A 16,144-nucleotide genomic window follows, 5' to 3' on the forward strand; every position below is an offset into this window, starting at 1 on the left:
GAGAGACAGTCATCCATCATGTTAACATTCAGTGGTCCACGTGAACACAGCACTGTGGAGAGAGAGAGACAGTCATCCATCAAGTTAACATTCAGTGGTCCATGTGAACACAGCACTGTGGAGAGAGAGAGACAGTCATCCATCAAGTTAACATTCAGTGGTCCATGTGAACACAGCACTGTGGAGAGAGAGAGAGAGAGAGAGAGAGAGAGACAGTCATCCATCAAGTTAACATTCAGTGGTCCATGTGAACACAGCACTGTGGAGAGAGAGAGAGAGAGAGAGAGAGAGAGACAGTCATCCATCATGTTAACATTCAGTGGTCCATGTGAACACAGCACTGTGGAGAGAGAGAGACAGTCATCCATCAAGTTAACATTCAGTGGTCCATGTGAACACAGCACTGTGGAGAGAGAGAGAGAGAGAGAGAGAGAGAGACAGTCATCCATCATGTTAACATTCAGTGGTCCACGTGAACACAGCACTGTGGAGAGAGAGAGAGAGACAGTCATCCATCATGTTAACATTCAGTGGTCCACGTGAACACAGCACTGTGGAGAGAGAGAGACAGTCATCCATCAAGTTAACATTCAGTGGTCCATGTGAACACAGCACTGTGGAGAGAGAGAGAGAGAGAGAGAGAGAGAGAGAGACAGTCATCCATCATGTTAACATTCAGTGGTCCACGTGAACACAGCACTGTGGAGAGAGAGAGAGAGAGAGAGACAGTCATCCATCATGTTAACATTCAGTGGTCCACGTGAACACAGCACTGTGGAGAGAGAGAGACAGTCATCCATCATGTTAACATTCAGTGGTCCACGTGAACACAGCACTGTGGAGAGAGAGAGAGAGAGACAGTCATCCATCATGTTAACATTTAGTGGTCCACGTGAACACAGCACTGTGGAGAGAGAGAGAGAGAGGAGACAGTCATCCATCAAGTTAACATTCAGTGGTCCACGTGAACACAGCACTGTGGAGAGAGAGAGACAGTCATCCATCATGTTAACATTCAGTGGTCCACATGAACACAGCACTGTGGAGACAGAGAGAATGACCGGCACCAATTCAGTCAGTCATTCATCAAGTTCAACATTCAACTGGTTCCAAAGGTTCAGTGGGTTAGAGCACAGTGCTGGTGTATCCTTCCAGTTCTTTCTCAACACCAAGGAAACCAAACATGTGGGTTTATACTAGATACAGTATATATCAAACACAGTTCTGGTACAGACCACAAAACAGTCACATCAGGTTACAATACACCTAGTGAAGCATGTATGTACTGTGTGTGTCTGAGCAGACAACAGTATCTCACCTCTCAGCGATGCTGCGGTGTGCCCGGGACACAGAGGTCTCGATGTCGATGGGGTGGTAGCGAAGCCCCCTGAGCTCCAACGTCTCATCCAGCTGGCCCACCACAAACAGAGCGTCATGACGATCTGAAGGGAAGGCAGGCAGATGGATCAGGAGTGAAAATAGATTTGTCATCAACACAGACCGCTTAGAAACCCAACATCCAATTGTGCTGCTTTTATCTCAATATCAAATCATTTCCGGGTAACAATTAAGTACCTTCATGTGATTGCTTTCAATTAAAATGGTTAAACAAAAATAGCTTCATAGCAAAGAGCAATTTTGCTAGGACTGTCTGGGAGTGGTCTGAGTGGGGAGGGGAAAACTGAAAACTAGCTGTTATTGGCAGATTGGTTAATAGACCAATAAGAAAGAGTTTCAACCCTATTTAGCGCCTAGTGATGTCACCAGGTAGGCCAAAGCTCCATCCCACCAAACCAGGCTGAAATTTCAGGAAATATTTTCAAACAGCTCCTACACTAAAAGGGTATTATCATAATTATCACAGTATTATTTCAACCTCGTCCACTGCACCTATCTGGTGTATGTGATAATAAAATAAAATACATTTACAAAAAACACAGAAAAATAACATTTTTGACTGCACTTGACCTTTAAAAATCAGGTTGGTTTTAGTGCACAATCAAATCAAAATGTATTTGTCAAGCGCGCCAAATACAACAGGTGTAGTAGACCTTACAGTGAAATGCTTACTTACAAGCCCTTAACCAACAATGCAGTTTAAAGAAAATACCACAAAAAATAGATAAAAATAACAAATAATTAAAGAGCAGCAGTAAAATAACTATAGCGAGGCTATATACAGGGGGTACCGGTACAGAGTCAATGTGCGGGGGCACCGGTGTCAAGGTAATATGTACATGTAGGTAGAGTAATTAAAATGACTATGCATAGATAATAACAGGAGTACCAACAGCGTAGAAGGGAGCAATGCAAATAGTCTGGGTAGCCATTTGATTAGATGTTCAGCAGTCTTATGGCTTGGGGGTAGATGCATCTTGGACCTAGACCTGGCGCTCCGGTACTGCTTGCCGTGCGGTAGCAGAGAGAACAGTCTACGACTAGGGTGGCTGGAGTCTTGACAATATTTAGGGCCTTCCTCTGACACTGCCTGATATAGAGGTCCTGGGTGGCAGGAAGCTTGGCCCCTCTGTAGTGCCTTGCGGTCAGAGGCTGAGCAGTTGCCATACCAGGCAGTGACGCAATCCGTCAGGATGCTCTCGATGGTGCAGCTGTAAAACCTTTTGAGGATCTGAGGACCCATGCCAAATCTTTTCAGTCTCCTGAAGGGGAATAGGTTTTGTTGTGCCCTCTTCACGACTGTCTTGGTGTGCTTGGACCATGTTAGTTTGTTGGTGATGTGGACGCCAAGGAACTTGAAGCTCTCAAGCTGCTCCAATACAGCCCCGTTGATGAGAATGGGGGCATGCTCGGTCCTCCTTTTCTTGTAGTCCACAATCATCTCCTTTGTCTTGATCACGTTGAGGGAGAAGTTGTTGACCTTGCACCACACGGTCAGGTCTCCGACCTCCTCCTGATAGGCTGTCTCATCACTGTTGTCATCGGCAAACTTAATGATGGTGCTGGAGTCGTGCCTTGCCGTGCAGTCATGAGTGAACAGGGAGCACAGGAGGGGATGAGCACGCACCCGAGGGGCCCCAGTGTTGAGGATCAGCGTGGCGGATGTGTTGTTACCTACCCTTACCATCTGGGAGCGGCCCGTCGGGAAGTCCAGGATCCAGTTGCAGAGGGAGGTGTTTAGTCCCAGGGTCCTTAGCTTAGTGATGAGCTTTGAGGGCACAATGGTGTTGAATGCTGAGCTGTAGTCAATGAATAGCATTCTCACATCGGTGTTCCTTTAGTCCCGGTGTGAAAGGGCAGTGTGGAGTGCAACTGAGATTGCATCATCTGTGGATCTGTTGGGGCGGTATGCAAATTGGAGTGCGTCTAGGGTTTCTGGGATGATGGTGTTGATGTGAGCCATGACCAGCCTTTCAAAGCATTTCATGGCTACAGACGTGAGTGCTACAGGTCGGTAGTAATTTAGGCAGGTTACCTTAGTGTTCTTGGGCACTGGGACTATGGTGGTCTGCTTGAAACATTTTGGTATTACAGACAGACAGGGAGAGGTTGGAAATGTCAGTGAAGACACTTTTGCCAGTTGGTCAGTGCATGCTCGGAGTACACGTCCTGGTAATCCGTCTGGCAGTATTGCCTTGTGAATGTTGACCTCTTTAAAGGTCTTACTCACAACGGCGGTGGAGAGCGTGATCACACAGTCGTCCGGAACAGCTGATGCTCTCATGCATGTTTCAGTGTTACTTGCCTGGAAGGGAGCATAGAAGTTATTTAGCTCATCTGGTAGGTTTTTGTCACTGGGCAGCTCGTGGCTGTGCTTGCCTTTGTAGTCTGTAATAGTTTGCAAGCCCTGCCTCATCCGAAGAGCGTCAGAGCCGGTGTAGTACGATTCGATCTTCATCCTGTATTGATGCTTTGCCTGTTTGATGGTTCGTCAGAGGGCATAGCAGGATTTCTTATAAGCTTCCGGGTTAGAATCCCGCTCGTTGAAAGCGGCAGCACTACACTTTAGCTCAGTGCGACTGTTGCCTGTAATCAATGACTTCTGGTTGGGGTATGTACGTACAGTCAGTGGGGACGACGTCATCGATGCACTTATTGATGAAGCCAGTGACTGATGTGGTGTACTCCTCAATGCCATCGGAAAGCATCCCGGAACATATTCCAGTCTGTGCTAGCAAACCAGTCCTGTAGTTTAGCATAGACCAATCTACCCCCTTTCACCTGCATAAATGACATTTGGTGAGATGATCCTAAAACAGAATGAACATGCCTTGTACGACTAAGAACAAGTCTTCAGATTGGTTTGGTGTAGCAACCAGTGGGGGTTAGAATGACCACAATCCCAAGAAAGATATGACTTGGGAGAGTCCATAACATGCTAAATGCTAGGATGGTTACATTAGAAGGGTCTCTAACCTCCGGTGGACCCCAGTAGCTCGGTCCTCTTGACAAAGCCCAGGTATCCCGTCCTAGCCCACAGGGTGTGGGGCTCCCCGAAGCTCAGCCGCGTGTTGAAGTGGTCCGCCTGCAAGCTCTCCTCTCCATAGATGGTGTAGTAGCCACTGGAACTGTGGGGACTCTGAACCCAGATCTAAACAGAGAGAGAGGGTTTTATCATACTCTACATCAGGGATGGGAAACAGGTGGCCCCCCTTTTGAAGGCCCTCTGATCAATTCCACACAAAAACATATTTTCTTACACACACACATACATACATACATACTTATATATATATATATATATATACACACATACATACATATACATTGTCATGACGTTGCCCTCTTTGGGTTTTCTATGCACCATCCCCCTACCCCTGTCTCCCACACCCAGGCTGCTGTGGTCAGAAGAGGTCGTAAATTCCTATGAGAAGATCCTGCCTCATGGCCCCAGTATAGAGAGAGAGTGAGTTTTCATAGACCAAACAAAGGAATTCTTCTACCTCACAGAACTTGACAACTGAACAATATTCAGGTTCTGGAGAAGGTATAAGAGATCGGTGAAGAATCCAGCTACAAACTGGTCCGTTTAGTACAATTTTGTGAAACTCATGAGAGACAATACGGCCACATTACCATAATCATGTTTATAGAAGAGTCTCAGGTATGAGACTTACATCTAAATGGTTGTATAAAATGAATGAATAAGGATGGAACTGTTTGTGAAATTGTGTAATGTGATTTTGGACTGTTTAATGAAGGAAACTCCAATTCCCTTTGGAGTCTTAACCTGTTGGGGTTAGGGGGCAGTATTTTCACGGCTGGATAAAAAAAACTTACCCGATTTAATCTGGTTACTAATCCTACCCAGTAACTAGAATATGCATATACTTATTATATATGGATAGAAAACACCCTAAAGTTTCTAAAACTGTTTGAATGGTGTCTGTGAGTATAACAGAACTCATTTGGCAGGCAAAACCCTGAGACAGATTCTGACAGGAAGTGGATACCTGATGTGTTGAATTACCTTTAAGCCTATACCATTGAAACACACAGGGGCTGATTAATGTTTTGGCACTTCCTATTGCTTCCACTAGATGTCACCAGCCTTTACAAAGTGTTTTGAGTCTTCTACTGTGAGATCTGACCGAACAAGAGCCTTGGAACGGTGATGGCCGATTAGACTCTGGCGCGCGAGGTCATGTTGGGTACCCTCGTTCCAATACGTTTTAAAAGAGAATGCATTCGTCCACCTTGAATATTATTCATGTTCTGGTTAAAAAAGGCACTAATGATTTATGCTATACAACGTTTGACATGTTTGAACGAACGTAAATATATTTTTTCCCCTCGTTCATGAAGTGAAGTCCGGCGGGCTTAGATCATGTGCTAACAACACTGAGCTTTTTGGACATAAATGATGAGCTTTTTTGAACAAAACTACATTCGTTATGGACCTGGGATTCCTGGAAGTGACATCTGATGAAGAGAATCAAAGGTAATGGATTATTTACATAGTATTTTCGATTTTAGATCTCTCCAACATGGCCGTTTGTCTGTATCGCAAAGCGTATTTTTCTGGGCGCAGTGCTCAGATTATTGCAAAGTGTGATTTCCCAGTAAGGTTATTTTTAAATCTGGCAAGTCGATTGCGTTCAAGAGATGTAAATCTATAATTCTTTAAATGACAATATAATATTTTACCAATGTTTTCTAATTTTAATTATTTAATTTGTGGTGCTGACTTGACTGCCGGTTATTGAAGGGAAACGATTTCCTGAACATCAACGCCATAGTAAAACGCTATTTTTGGATATAAATATGAACTTGATAGAACTAAAAATGCATGCATTGTCTAACATAATGTCCTAGGAGTGTCATCTGATGGAGATTGTCAAAGGTTAGTGCATCATTTTAGCTGGTTTTATGGTTTTGGTGACGCCTGTCTTTGAATTGACAAAACATTACACACAGCTATTGTCAATGTACTCTCCTAACATAATCTAACTTTATGCTTTCGCCGTAAAACCTTTTTGAAATCGGACAACGTGGTTAGATTAAGGAGATGTTTATCTTTCAAAGGGTGTAAGATAGTTGTATGTTTGAAAAATTTGAATTTTGACATTTATTTGGTTTCAAATTTGCCGTTCTTGAAATGCACCTGCTGTTGATAGGGTGCACCACGGGTGGCACGCTAGCGTCCCACATAGCCCCAAGAGGTTAACTAAATTCGAGGACCGCCCATGAGCACAGTTATGGTCTGGTGTCATGGGACAGGCCCTTTTCTGCTCTTCCAAATAAAACCCCCACTTAGGATTTCTATCACCAGACCGAGCTTACCTCAATTACGAGATGGCTAAAGGTTGGAGACCAGCATTCCTCTTTCTACACTTTAACCATACCACGTGGTTAAACTCTTAGACTATCGATACCGACAGAATAAGAACAAGTCTTTGATATTAATTACTAGTCCGCAGCTAGGAATTCGGTATCATTGAACGGGAAGACTGACAACCGCCGAAAACAGCTATTCTATAACGACATGAATGAATGTCACTCTGAACTATCCATTCTAACCACGACAGAGAGAGAGAGGGCGGACAGACTCTCCAACAGAAACAAACTTTTCAACAGAGATCCCGACGACACACGGAGCATAAATATATATATTGATTGCAGTTGTTTCCGAATGAGTGAGTGTTCATGTGCAAAGGTTTAGCATTTCAATTGTTATAATTATCAACTCTGTAGTGCCTTCTCAGTTGACCCCCCCTTTTGTCTAACAAGCCGCCATGCCGGTTTAGCCCACTAGGGCACATTCTCCTATCATTTCTTTGTAACGAGATCTACTGTTTGTTATGCATTTCCGTGAATTACTTAGTTAGTAAATAAATGATTATAAGACAATTGATGTATGGATGACTCATAGTGAACACTGGGTTTGTGCAGATAACCAACAATTTACGACATTTGGAATGAGACTGACGTGAGGTAAATAAGTCATTAATTCGAAGACTAATTGATCAGATATTAAAATATCTGAAAGTAATGTAATCTGAATATTTTCCTTGGTGCCCCGACTTCCTAGTTAATTACAGTTACATGATTAATCAGGTTAATCGCGTAATAATAATTACAGAGAGTTATTTGATAAATATGTCTTCAGTTTTGATGATGCCAAAGACACGACAACATATATATATATATATATACACATACATACATACATACATACATACATACATACATACATACATACATACATACATACACACACACATACACAGTTGAAGTCGTTACTTTACATACACCGCAGGGTAGCCTAGTGGTTAGAGCGTTGGACTAGTAACCGGAAGGTTGCAAGATTGAATCCCCGAGCTGACAACGTAAAAATCTGTCGTTCTGCCTCTGAACAAGGCAGCTCCTAGGCCGTGATTGAAAATAAAAATTTGTTCTTAACTGACTTGCCTAGTTAATAAAGGTAAAAAAAAAAAAAAACATTTAAACTCAGTTTCCAGTTTCCTGACATTTAATCCTAGTAAAGATTCCCTGTCTTAGGTCAGTTAGGATCACCACTTTATTTTAAGAATGTGAAATGTCAGAATAATAGTAGAGAGAATTATTTATTTCAGCTTTTATTTCTTTCATCACATTCCCAGTGGGTCAGAAGTTTACATACACTCACATCTCCAATCCAAAGTTAAATCTAGAATTGGCTTCCTATTTTGCATCAAAGCATCTTTCACTTATGCTGCCAAACATTCCCTCGTAAAACTGACCATCCTACCGATCCTCGACTTCGGCGATGTCATTTACAAAATAGCCTCCGATACCCTACTCAATAAATTGGATGCAGTCTATCACAGTGCCATCCGTTTTGTCACCAAAGCCCCATATACTACCCACCACTGCGACCTGTACGCTCTTGTTGGCAATCGTCCCTTTGATGCGGTGAAGTTGTCCTGTCCCCTTAGCAGAAAAACACCCCCAAAACATAATGTTTCCACCTCCATGTTTGACGGTGGGGATGGTGTTCTTGGGGTCATAGGCAGCATTCCTCCTCCTCCAAACACGGCGAGTTGAGTTGATGCCAAAGAGCTCCATTTTGGTCTCATCTGACCACAACACTTTCACCAGTTGTCCTCTGAATCATTTAGATGTTCATTGGCAAACTTCAGACGGGCATGTATATGTGCTTTCTTGAGAAGGGGGACCTTGCGGGCGCTGCAGGATTTCAGTCATTCACGGCGTAGTGTGTTACCAATTGTTTTCTTGGTGACTATGGTCCAAGCTGCCTTGAGATCATTGACAAGATCCTCCCGTGTAGTTCTGAGCTGATTCCTCATCGTTCTCATGATCATTGCAACTCCACGAGATGAGATCTTGCATGGAGCCCCAGGCCGAGGGAGATTGACAGTTATTTTGTGTTTCTTCCATTTGTGAATAATCGCACCAACTGTTGTCACCTTCTCACCAAGCTGCTTGGCGATGGTCTTGTAGCCCATTCCAGCCTTGTGTAGGTCTACAATCTTGTCCCTGACATCCTTGGAGAGCTCCCTGGTTTCTTGGCCATGGTGGAGAGTTTGGAATCTGATTGATTGATTGCTTCTGTGGACAGGTGTCTTTTTACAGGTAAGAAGAGGGTGCTCCTAATCTCAGCTCGTTACCTGTATAAAAGACACCTGGGAGCCAGAAATATTTCTGATTGAGAGGGGGTCAAATACTTATTTCCCTCATTAAAATGCAAATCAATTTATAACGTTTTTGACATGCGTTTTTCTGGATTTTTTTGTTGTTATTCTGTCTCGCATTGTTCAAATAAATCTACCATTAAAATTATAGGCTGATAATTTCTTTGTCAGTGGGCAAACGTACAAAATCAGCAGGGGATCAAATACTTTTTTCCCCTCACTGTATATCTCTCTGGTCACCCCCAAAGCCAATTCCTCCTTCGGCCGCCTCTCCTTCCAGTTCTCTGCTGCTAAATGACTGGAACGAACTACAAAAATCTCTAAAACTGGAAACACTTATCTCCCTCACTAGCTTTAAGCACCAGCTGTCAGAGCAGCTCACAGATCACTGCACCTGTACATAGCCCATCTATAATTTAGCACAAACAACTACCTCTTCCCCTACTGTATTTATTTATTTATTTTGCTCCTTTGCACCCCATTATTTCTATTTCTACTTTGCACTTTCTTCCACCGCAAATCTACCATTCCAGTGTTTTACTTGCTATATTGTATTTACTTCGCCACCATGGCCTTTTTTGCCTTTACCTCCCTTATCTCACCTCATTTGCTTATTTTTCTACTATATTTTTGACTGTATGTTTGTTTTACTCCATGTGTAACTCTGTGTTGTTGTATGTGTCAAACTGCTTGCTTTATCTTGGCCAGGTCGCAATTGTAAATGAGAACTTGTTCTCAACTTGCCTACCTGGTTAAATAAAGGTTAAATAAAAATAAATCAAAATTAGTATTTGGTAGCATTGCCTTTAAAACCTCTTATAGAATTGTTTAACTTGGGTCAAACATTTTTGGTAACCTTCCACAAGCTTCCCACAATAAGTTGGGTGAATTTTGGCCCATTCCTCCTGACAGACCTGGTGTAACTGAGTCAGGTTTGTAGGCCTCCTTGCTCGCACATGCTTTTTCAGTTCTGCCCACACATTTTCTATAGGATTGAGGTCAGGGCTTTGTGATGGCCACTCCAATACCTTGACTTTGTTGTCCTTAAGCCATTTTGCCACAACTTTGGAAGTATGCTTGGGGTCTTTCCAATTTGTAAGTCGCTCTGGATAAGAGCGTCTGCTAAATGACTTAAATGTAAATGTAAAATGTCTTTGTCCATTTGTAAAACCCATTTGCAACCAAACTTTAACTTCCTGACTGATGTCTTGAGATGTTGCTTCAATATATCCACATAATTTTCCTGCTTCATGATGCCATCTATTTTGTCAAGTGCACCAGTCCCTCCTGCAGCAAAGCACCCCCACAACATGATGCTGCCACACCCGTGCTTCACGGTTGGGATGGTTTTCTTCGGCTCGAAAGCCTCCCCCTTTTTCCTCCAAACATAACGATGGTCATTATGGCCAAACATTTCTATTTTTGTTTCATCAGACCAGAGGACATTTCTCCAAAAAGTACGATATTTGTCCCCATGTGCAGTTGCAAACCGTAGTCTGGCGTTTTTATGGCGTTTTTGGAGCAGTGGCTTCTTCCTTGTGGCCTTTCAGGTTATATCGATATAGGACTTGTTTTACTGTGGATATAGATACATTTGTACCGGTTTCCTCCAGCATCTTCACAAGGTCCTCTGCTGTTGTTCTGGGATTGAGTTGCACTTTTCGCACCAAAGTACGTTCATCTCTAGGAGACAGAATGCGACTCCTTCCTGAGCGGTATGACGGCTGTTTATACTTGCGTAATATTGTTTGTACAGATGAACGTGGTACCTTCAGGCGTTTGGAAATTGCTCCAAAAGATGAACCATACTTGTGGAGGTCTACAATTTTTCTGAGGTCTTGGCTGATTTCTTTAGATTTTCCCATGATGTCAAGCAAAGAGGCACTGAGTTTGAAGGTAGGCCTTGAAATACATCCACAGGTACACCTCCAATTGACTCAAATTATGTAAATTAGCCTATTAGAAGCTTCTAACGCCATGACATCATTTTCTGGAATTTTCCAAGCAGTTTAAAGGCACAGTCAACTTAGCGTATGTAAACTTCTGACCCACTGGAATTGTGATACATTGAATTATAAGTGAAATAATCTGTCTGTAAACAATTGTTGGAAAAATGATTTCTGTCATGCACAAAGTAGATGTCCTAACCGACTTGCCAAAACTATAGTTTGTTAACAATACATTTGTGGAGTGGTTGAAAAACAAGTTTTAATGAGTCCAACCTAAGTGTATGTAAACTTCCGACTTCAACTGTATATATATTAATTTATAAAAATAATAAAATCAGAACTTTGTCATGGTCTCAATTTACTGTTGAGAGGTAGAATAGTAGAATACCCCAGGTGCAATTTCAAAATTTGGTTGTGCATCAGCAGTTTTCTCTTATGTCAGTGACTGTCAATTAGCCCAAGTCCACTAAAAAAAAAAACTATCTAAACTTAGTAATCATGATCGAATTACTGGCCGGGGGGCACCCTTTGACTTAGGTAGTCTCATATTAAAAACCGCAAACATTCCTCTCAGCCCCAAGGCAAAATAAGTAAAATTGCATGAAATGAGTTATAAAATTGCGAAATCTTCTCTCTGCCACATGGAAATATTTGCAGAATTACAGGAAACTTGCTTTAAAACTGCAACATTTTATCTACACCCCATGGCAAAATGTGTAGAATTGCACAAAATTAACAAAATAAATGTAACATTTCTCTCCCCTGTCAAGAGGTCTGCTCTTTTCCATATTATGTGTATCTCTGATAAGCTACCCAGGAAAGGGCTGAAAATAGCCCATATTAATATATGTAGCCTTAGAAATAAGGTTCATGAAATCAATAACTTGCTAACATCAGATAACATTCATATATTAGACATTTCTGACACTCACTTAGATCATTCATTTGATGATACAGCAGGAGTAATACATGGATATAACATTTATAGAAGAGACAGAAATGCTTATGGGGGAGGAGTTGCTGTATATATTCAGAGCCATATCCTTGTAATGCTTAGAGAAGATCTTATGTCAAGTGTTATTGAAGTGTTGTGGTTGCAGGTTCACCTGGCACATCTAAAGCCTTTTCTTATGGGGTGTTGCTATAGGCCACCAAGTGCTAACAGTCAGTATCTAAATAATATGTTAGAAATGCTTGATAGTGTATGTGATGTAAATAGAGGTGTCTACTTTCTTGGGGACCTGAATATTGACTGGTTTTCATCAAGCTGATTACAGGCACTGTAACCAGTGCCTGTAATCTGGTTTAGGTTATTAATCAACCTACCAGGGTGTTTACAAACACTACAGGAACAAGATTATCCTTATGTATCGATCACATTTTTACTAATACTGTAGAACTTTGTTCTAAAGCTGTATATGTACCCATTGGATAAGGTGATCACAATATAGTGGCTATATCCAGGAAAGCCAAAGTTCCAACAGCCAACTTAAAATAGTGTATAAGAGATCATACAAAAGATTTTGCTGTGACTCTTATGTAAATGTTAAAAATATTTGTTGGTCTGATGTGATTAATGAGGAACATCCAGACACTGCACTTGATGCATTTATGAAATTGCTTCTTCCAATTATTGATAAACATACACCTGTTAAGAAACTGACTGTTAGAACTGTTAAGGCTCCATGGATTGATGAGGAATTGAAAAACTGTATGGTTGAAAGAGATGGGGATAAAGGAGTGGCTAATAAGTCTGGCTGTACATCTGACTGGCTTACTTACTGCAAATTGAGAAATTATGTGACTAAACTCAACAAAAAGAAGAATAAACTTTATTATGAAGCCAAGATCAATGATATAAAAAAAATAAGAAAAAAAATATTTGGAGTACTTTAAATGAAATTATGGGCAGAAAGACACCCCTATCTGTCAGATCTTTAATCTGGGCCTAGAGGAAAGTCCTTGTCCTCAGGCCTGGAGGGAAGCCAAAGTAATTCCGCTACCCAAGAGTGGTAAAGCAGCCTTTACTGGTTCTAACAGCTCTTAGCAAACCTTTGGAAAAAAATTGTGTTTGACCAAATACAATGCTATTTCTCTGTAAACAAATTAACAGACTTTCAGCATGCTTATAGAGAAGAGCACTCAACATGTACTGCATGAGACAAATGATGATTAGTTTAAATAAATTGATAATAAGATTGTGGGAGCTGTACTGTTAGATTTCAGTGCAGCCTTTGATATTATTGACCATAACTGGTTGTTGAAAAAACATGTGTTATGGCTTTTCAACCTCTGCCATATCGTGGATTCAGAGCTATCCATCTAATATAACTCAAACGGTTTTCTTTAATGGAAGCGTTTCTAATGTCAAATATGTAAAGTGTGGTGTACCACAGGGCGACACTCTAGGCCCTCTACTCTTTTCTATTTTTACCAATGATCTGCCACTGGCATTAAACAAAGCATGTGTGTCCATGTATGCTGATGATTCAACCATATACGCATCAGCAACCACAGCTAATGAAGTCACTGAAACCCTTAACAAAGAGTTGCAGTCTGTTTTGGAATGGGTGGTCAGTAATAAAGTGGTCCTGAACATCTCTAAAACTAAGAGCATTGTATTTGGTACAAATCATTCCTTAAGTGCTAAACCTCAGCTGAATCTGGTAATGAATGGTGTGGCTGTTGAACAAGTTGAGGAGACTAAATTACTTGGCGTTACCTTAGATTGTAAACTGTCATGGTCAAAACATGTAGATTCAGTGGTTGCAAAGATGGGGAGATGTCCAGCCGTAATAAAGAGATGCTCTGCATTTTTGACACCACACTCCAAAAAGCAAGTCCTGCAGGCTCTAGTTTTGTCTAATCTTGATTATTGTCCAGTCGTGTGGTCTAGTGCTGCAAGGAAATACCTAGTTAAGCTGCAGCTGGCCCAGAACAGAGTGGCACGTTTTGCTCTTCATTGTAATCAGAGGGCTAATATTAATACAATGCATGCTAGTCTCTCTTGGCTAAGAGTTGAGGAAAGACTGACTGCGTCACTTCTTTTTATAAGAAACATGAATGTGTTGAAAATCCCAAACACACTTATCCCACCAGACATGCCACCAGGGGTCTTTTCACAGTCCCCAAGTCCAGAACAAATTCAAGAAAGCGTGCAGTATTATATAGAGCCATTATTGCATGGAACTCCCTTCCATCTCATATTGCTCAAATAAACAGCAAACCTGGTTTCAAAAAACAGATAAAGCAACACCTCACAGCACAATGCCTCTCCCCTATTTGACCTAGATAGTTTGTGTATGTATTGATATGTAGATTGTGTGTGCCTTTTTTTAAATTTATGTAGTTCTGTCCTTTAGCTGTTCTTGTCTAATGATGTTCTGTATTGTTTCATGTTTTGTGTGGACCCCAGGAAGAGTAGCTGCTGCTTTGCAACAGCTAATGGGGATCCTAATAAAATCCCCCAAAAATAACAGGTGGCACACTAAAATGTTTTGCTGGCAATCTGGGGGGGGGGGGGGTCCACTTCAATCAATTAAATCCATTTCAATCAGTGTAGATGAAGGGGAGGAGACAGTTTAAAGAAGGATTTTTAAGCCTTGAGACAATTGAGACATGGATTGTGTGTGTGTGCCATTCAGAGGGTAAATGGGCAAGAAAAGATTTAAGTGCCTTTGAACAGGGTATGGTAGTAAGTGCCAGAAGCACTGGTTTGTGTGAAGAACTGCAACGCTGCTGGGTTTTTCACACTCAACAGTTTCCTGTGTGAATCAAGAATGGTCCACCACCCAAAGGACATCCAGCCAACTTGACACAACTATGGGAAGCATTGGAGTCAACATGGGCCAGCATCCCTGTGGAACGCTTTCAACACCTTGCAGAGTCCATGCGCTGACAAATTGAGGCTGTTCTGAGGGAAAATGTGTGTGTGGGGGTGCAACTCATGGTTAGGAAGGTGTTCCTAATGTTTAGTATACTCAGTGTATATAGTAACCAGGGGCCCTGAGCCCAGATCTGAAGAAAAGAAGAGACGGTCATTAACCAGGGAGATAAGTGATAGTGAAAGAGAAAGAAAGATAAATATATTGACTAGGTCGTAGTAGAGCAAGGTAATGGGGTTAAATTATTGTAGGAGAAGGAGAAGAAACTCTGTGTAGAAGTCTTCGCTACAATACTCTCACAGCAAACCCCTTTCAGCTTGACCATACATCCCCACCACCTGTTCCTCTGTGTTATCTGCATACTCACCTCTCCTAGATGTGAGTCCCCCAACGGACCCCTGGTCTCTGGGTTCACGATGATCACCCTCACCCCTGGAAGAATCTGCAGACAGGGAGATCAGGTTTAGTAGACAACCCCACGGACACAAGAGGAAGTTTCATTGGAGAGGCAAGAGGTCAAAACACAGTCTAAAGGCGTCCACATACACAGGTTTGGTTTGCTCCCTGCACGACCGTCTGCTTTCATACTCCCTAAACACCTTTGTTTCAAACACGAGAAAAAAAAACCAATATCACTGTTGTTTATCCCTTTTCAGTCACCACGGCAACAACATAGCCTGAAACACTTCCTCAAAATAGTCAGAATTAATCTAAAGATAAATCATGAAATCTGTCATTTTGACATTTTTGCAGACGAGGTCCTAGTCACGCAATTGTACATCTAACTGAGATGTTTGACTTCAGATACCGAACTTCACCTTGCCTCAAGAAAATAAATGTGTGTGCACGAACAGCCAAGAAGTTAAAAACCTGTTGAACACCAAAATGTAATCATAATATATGCGCAAACGGTTTAGACTGGGAAGCATACGGTAAAGCTTCAGTCATCTCAGTGCCATATACTTACAGTGCCTGACTCCATGAGGGGAAGACTCTGTGGGGCTCCTCGCTCCACCAACCTCACCCTGGAAGACACAGACAGACGGACTCCATTCTCTGCAGTGCAGTTATACATGACCATGTGACCTGACCAGGGAAACCCTGGGTAAAACCTTAGTGATGTCCGCTAGCTATCCTCACCTGTCATGGCGGAGGGACTTCATGTCTACATAGACGGTGGAGGGATCTGGTCCAGCTGTACCCTGGCAGAGAAACAGAA

General features: G+C 42.0%; 1 protein-coding gene across 1 annotated transcript in view; it reads right to left on the reverse strand.

Annotated features, from left to right (window-relative positions):
- The window catches only part of LOC106572725 (disco-interacting protein 2 homolog B-A), a 141,165-nt gene that overhangs the window by 5,116 nt on the left and 119,905 nt on the right, over positions 1-16,144 (reverse strand). The window contains exons 32-36 of the mRNA XM_082962231.1: positions 16,066-16,127; positions 15,893-15,950; positions 15,293-15,367; positions 4,375-4,549; positions 1,319-1,442 (exon numbers count right to left, since the gene is read on the reverse strand). Of these exons, the coding sequence (XP_082818357.1) occupies positions 1,319-1,442; positions 4,375-4,549; positions 15,293-15,367; positions 15,893-15,950; positions 16,066-16,127 (494 nt within the window). The remainder of the gene's footprint in view (positions 1-1,318; positions 1,443-4,374; positions 4,550-15,292; positions 15,368-15,892; positions 15,951-16,065; positions 16,128-16,144) is intronic.

Source organism: Salmo salar, chromosome 15, assembly GCF_965601325.2.
Source record: "Salmo salar chromosome 15, fSalSal1, whole genome shotgun sequence".
Classification (NCBI taxonomy): domain Eukaryota; kingdom Metazoa; phylum Chordata; class Actinopteri; order Salmoniformes; family Salmonidae; genus Salmo; species Salmo salar.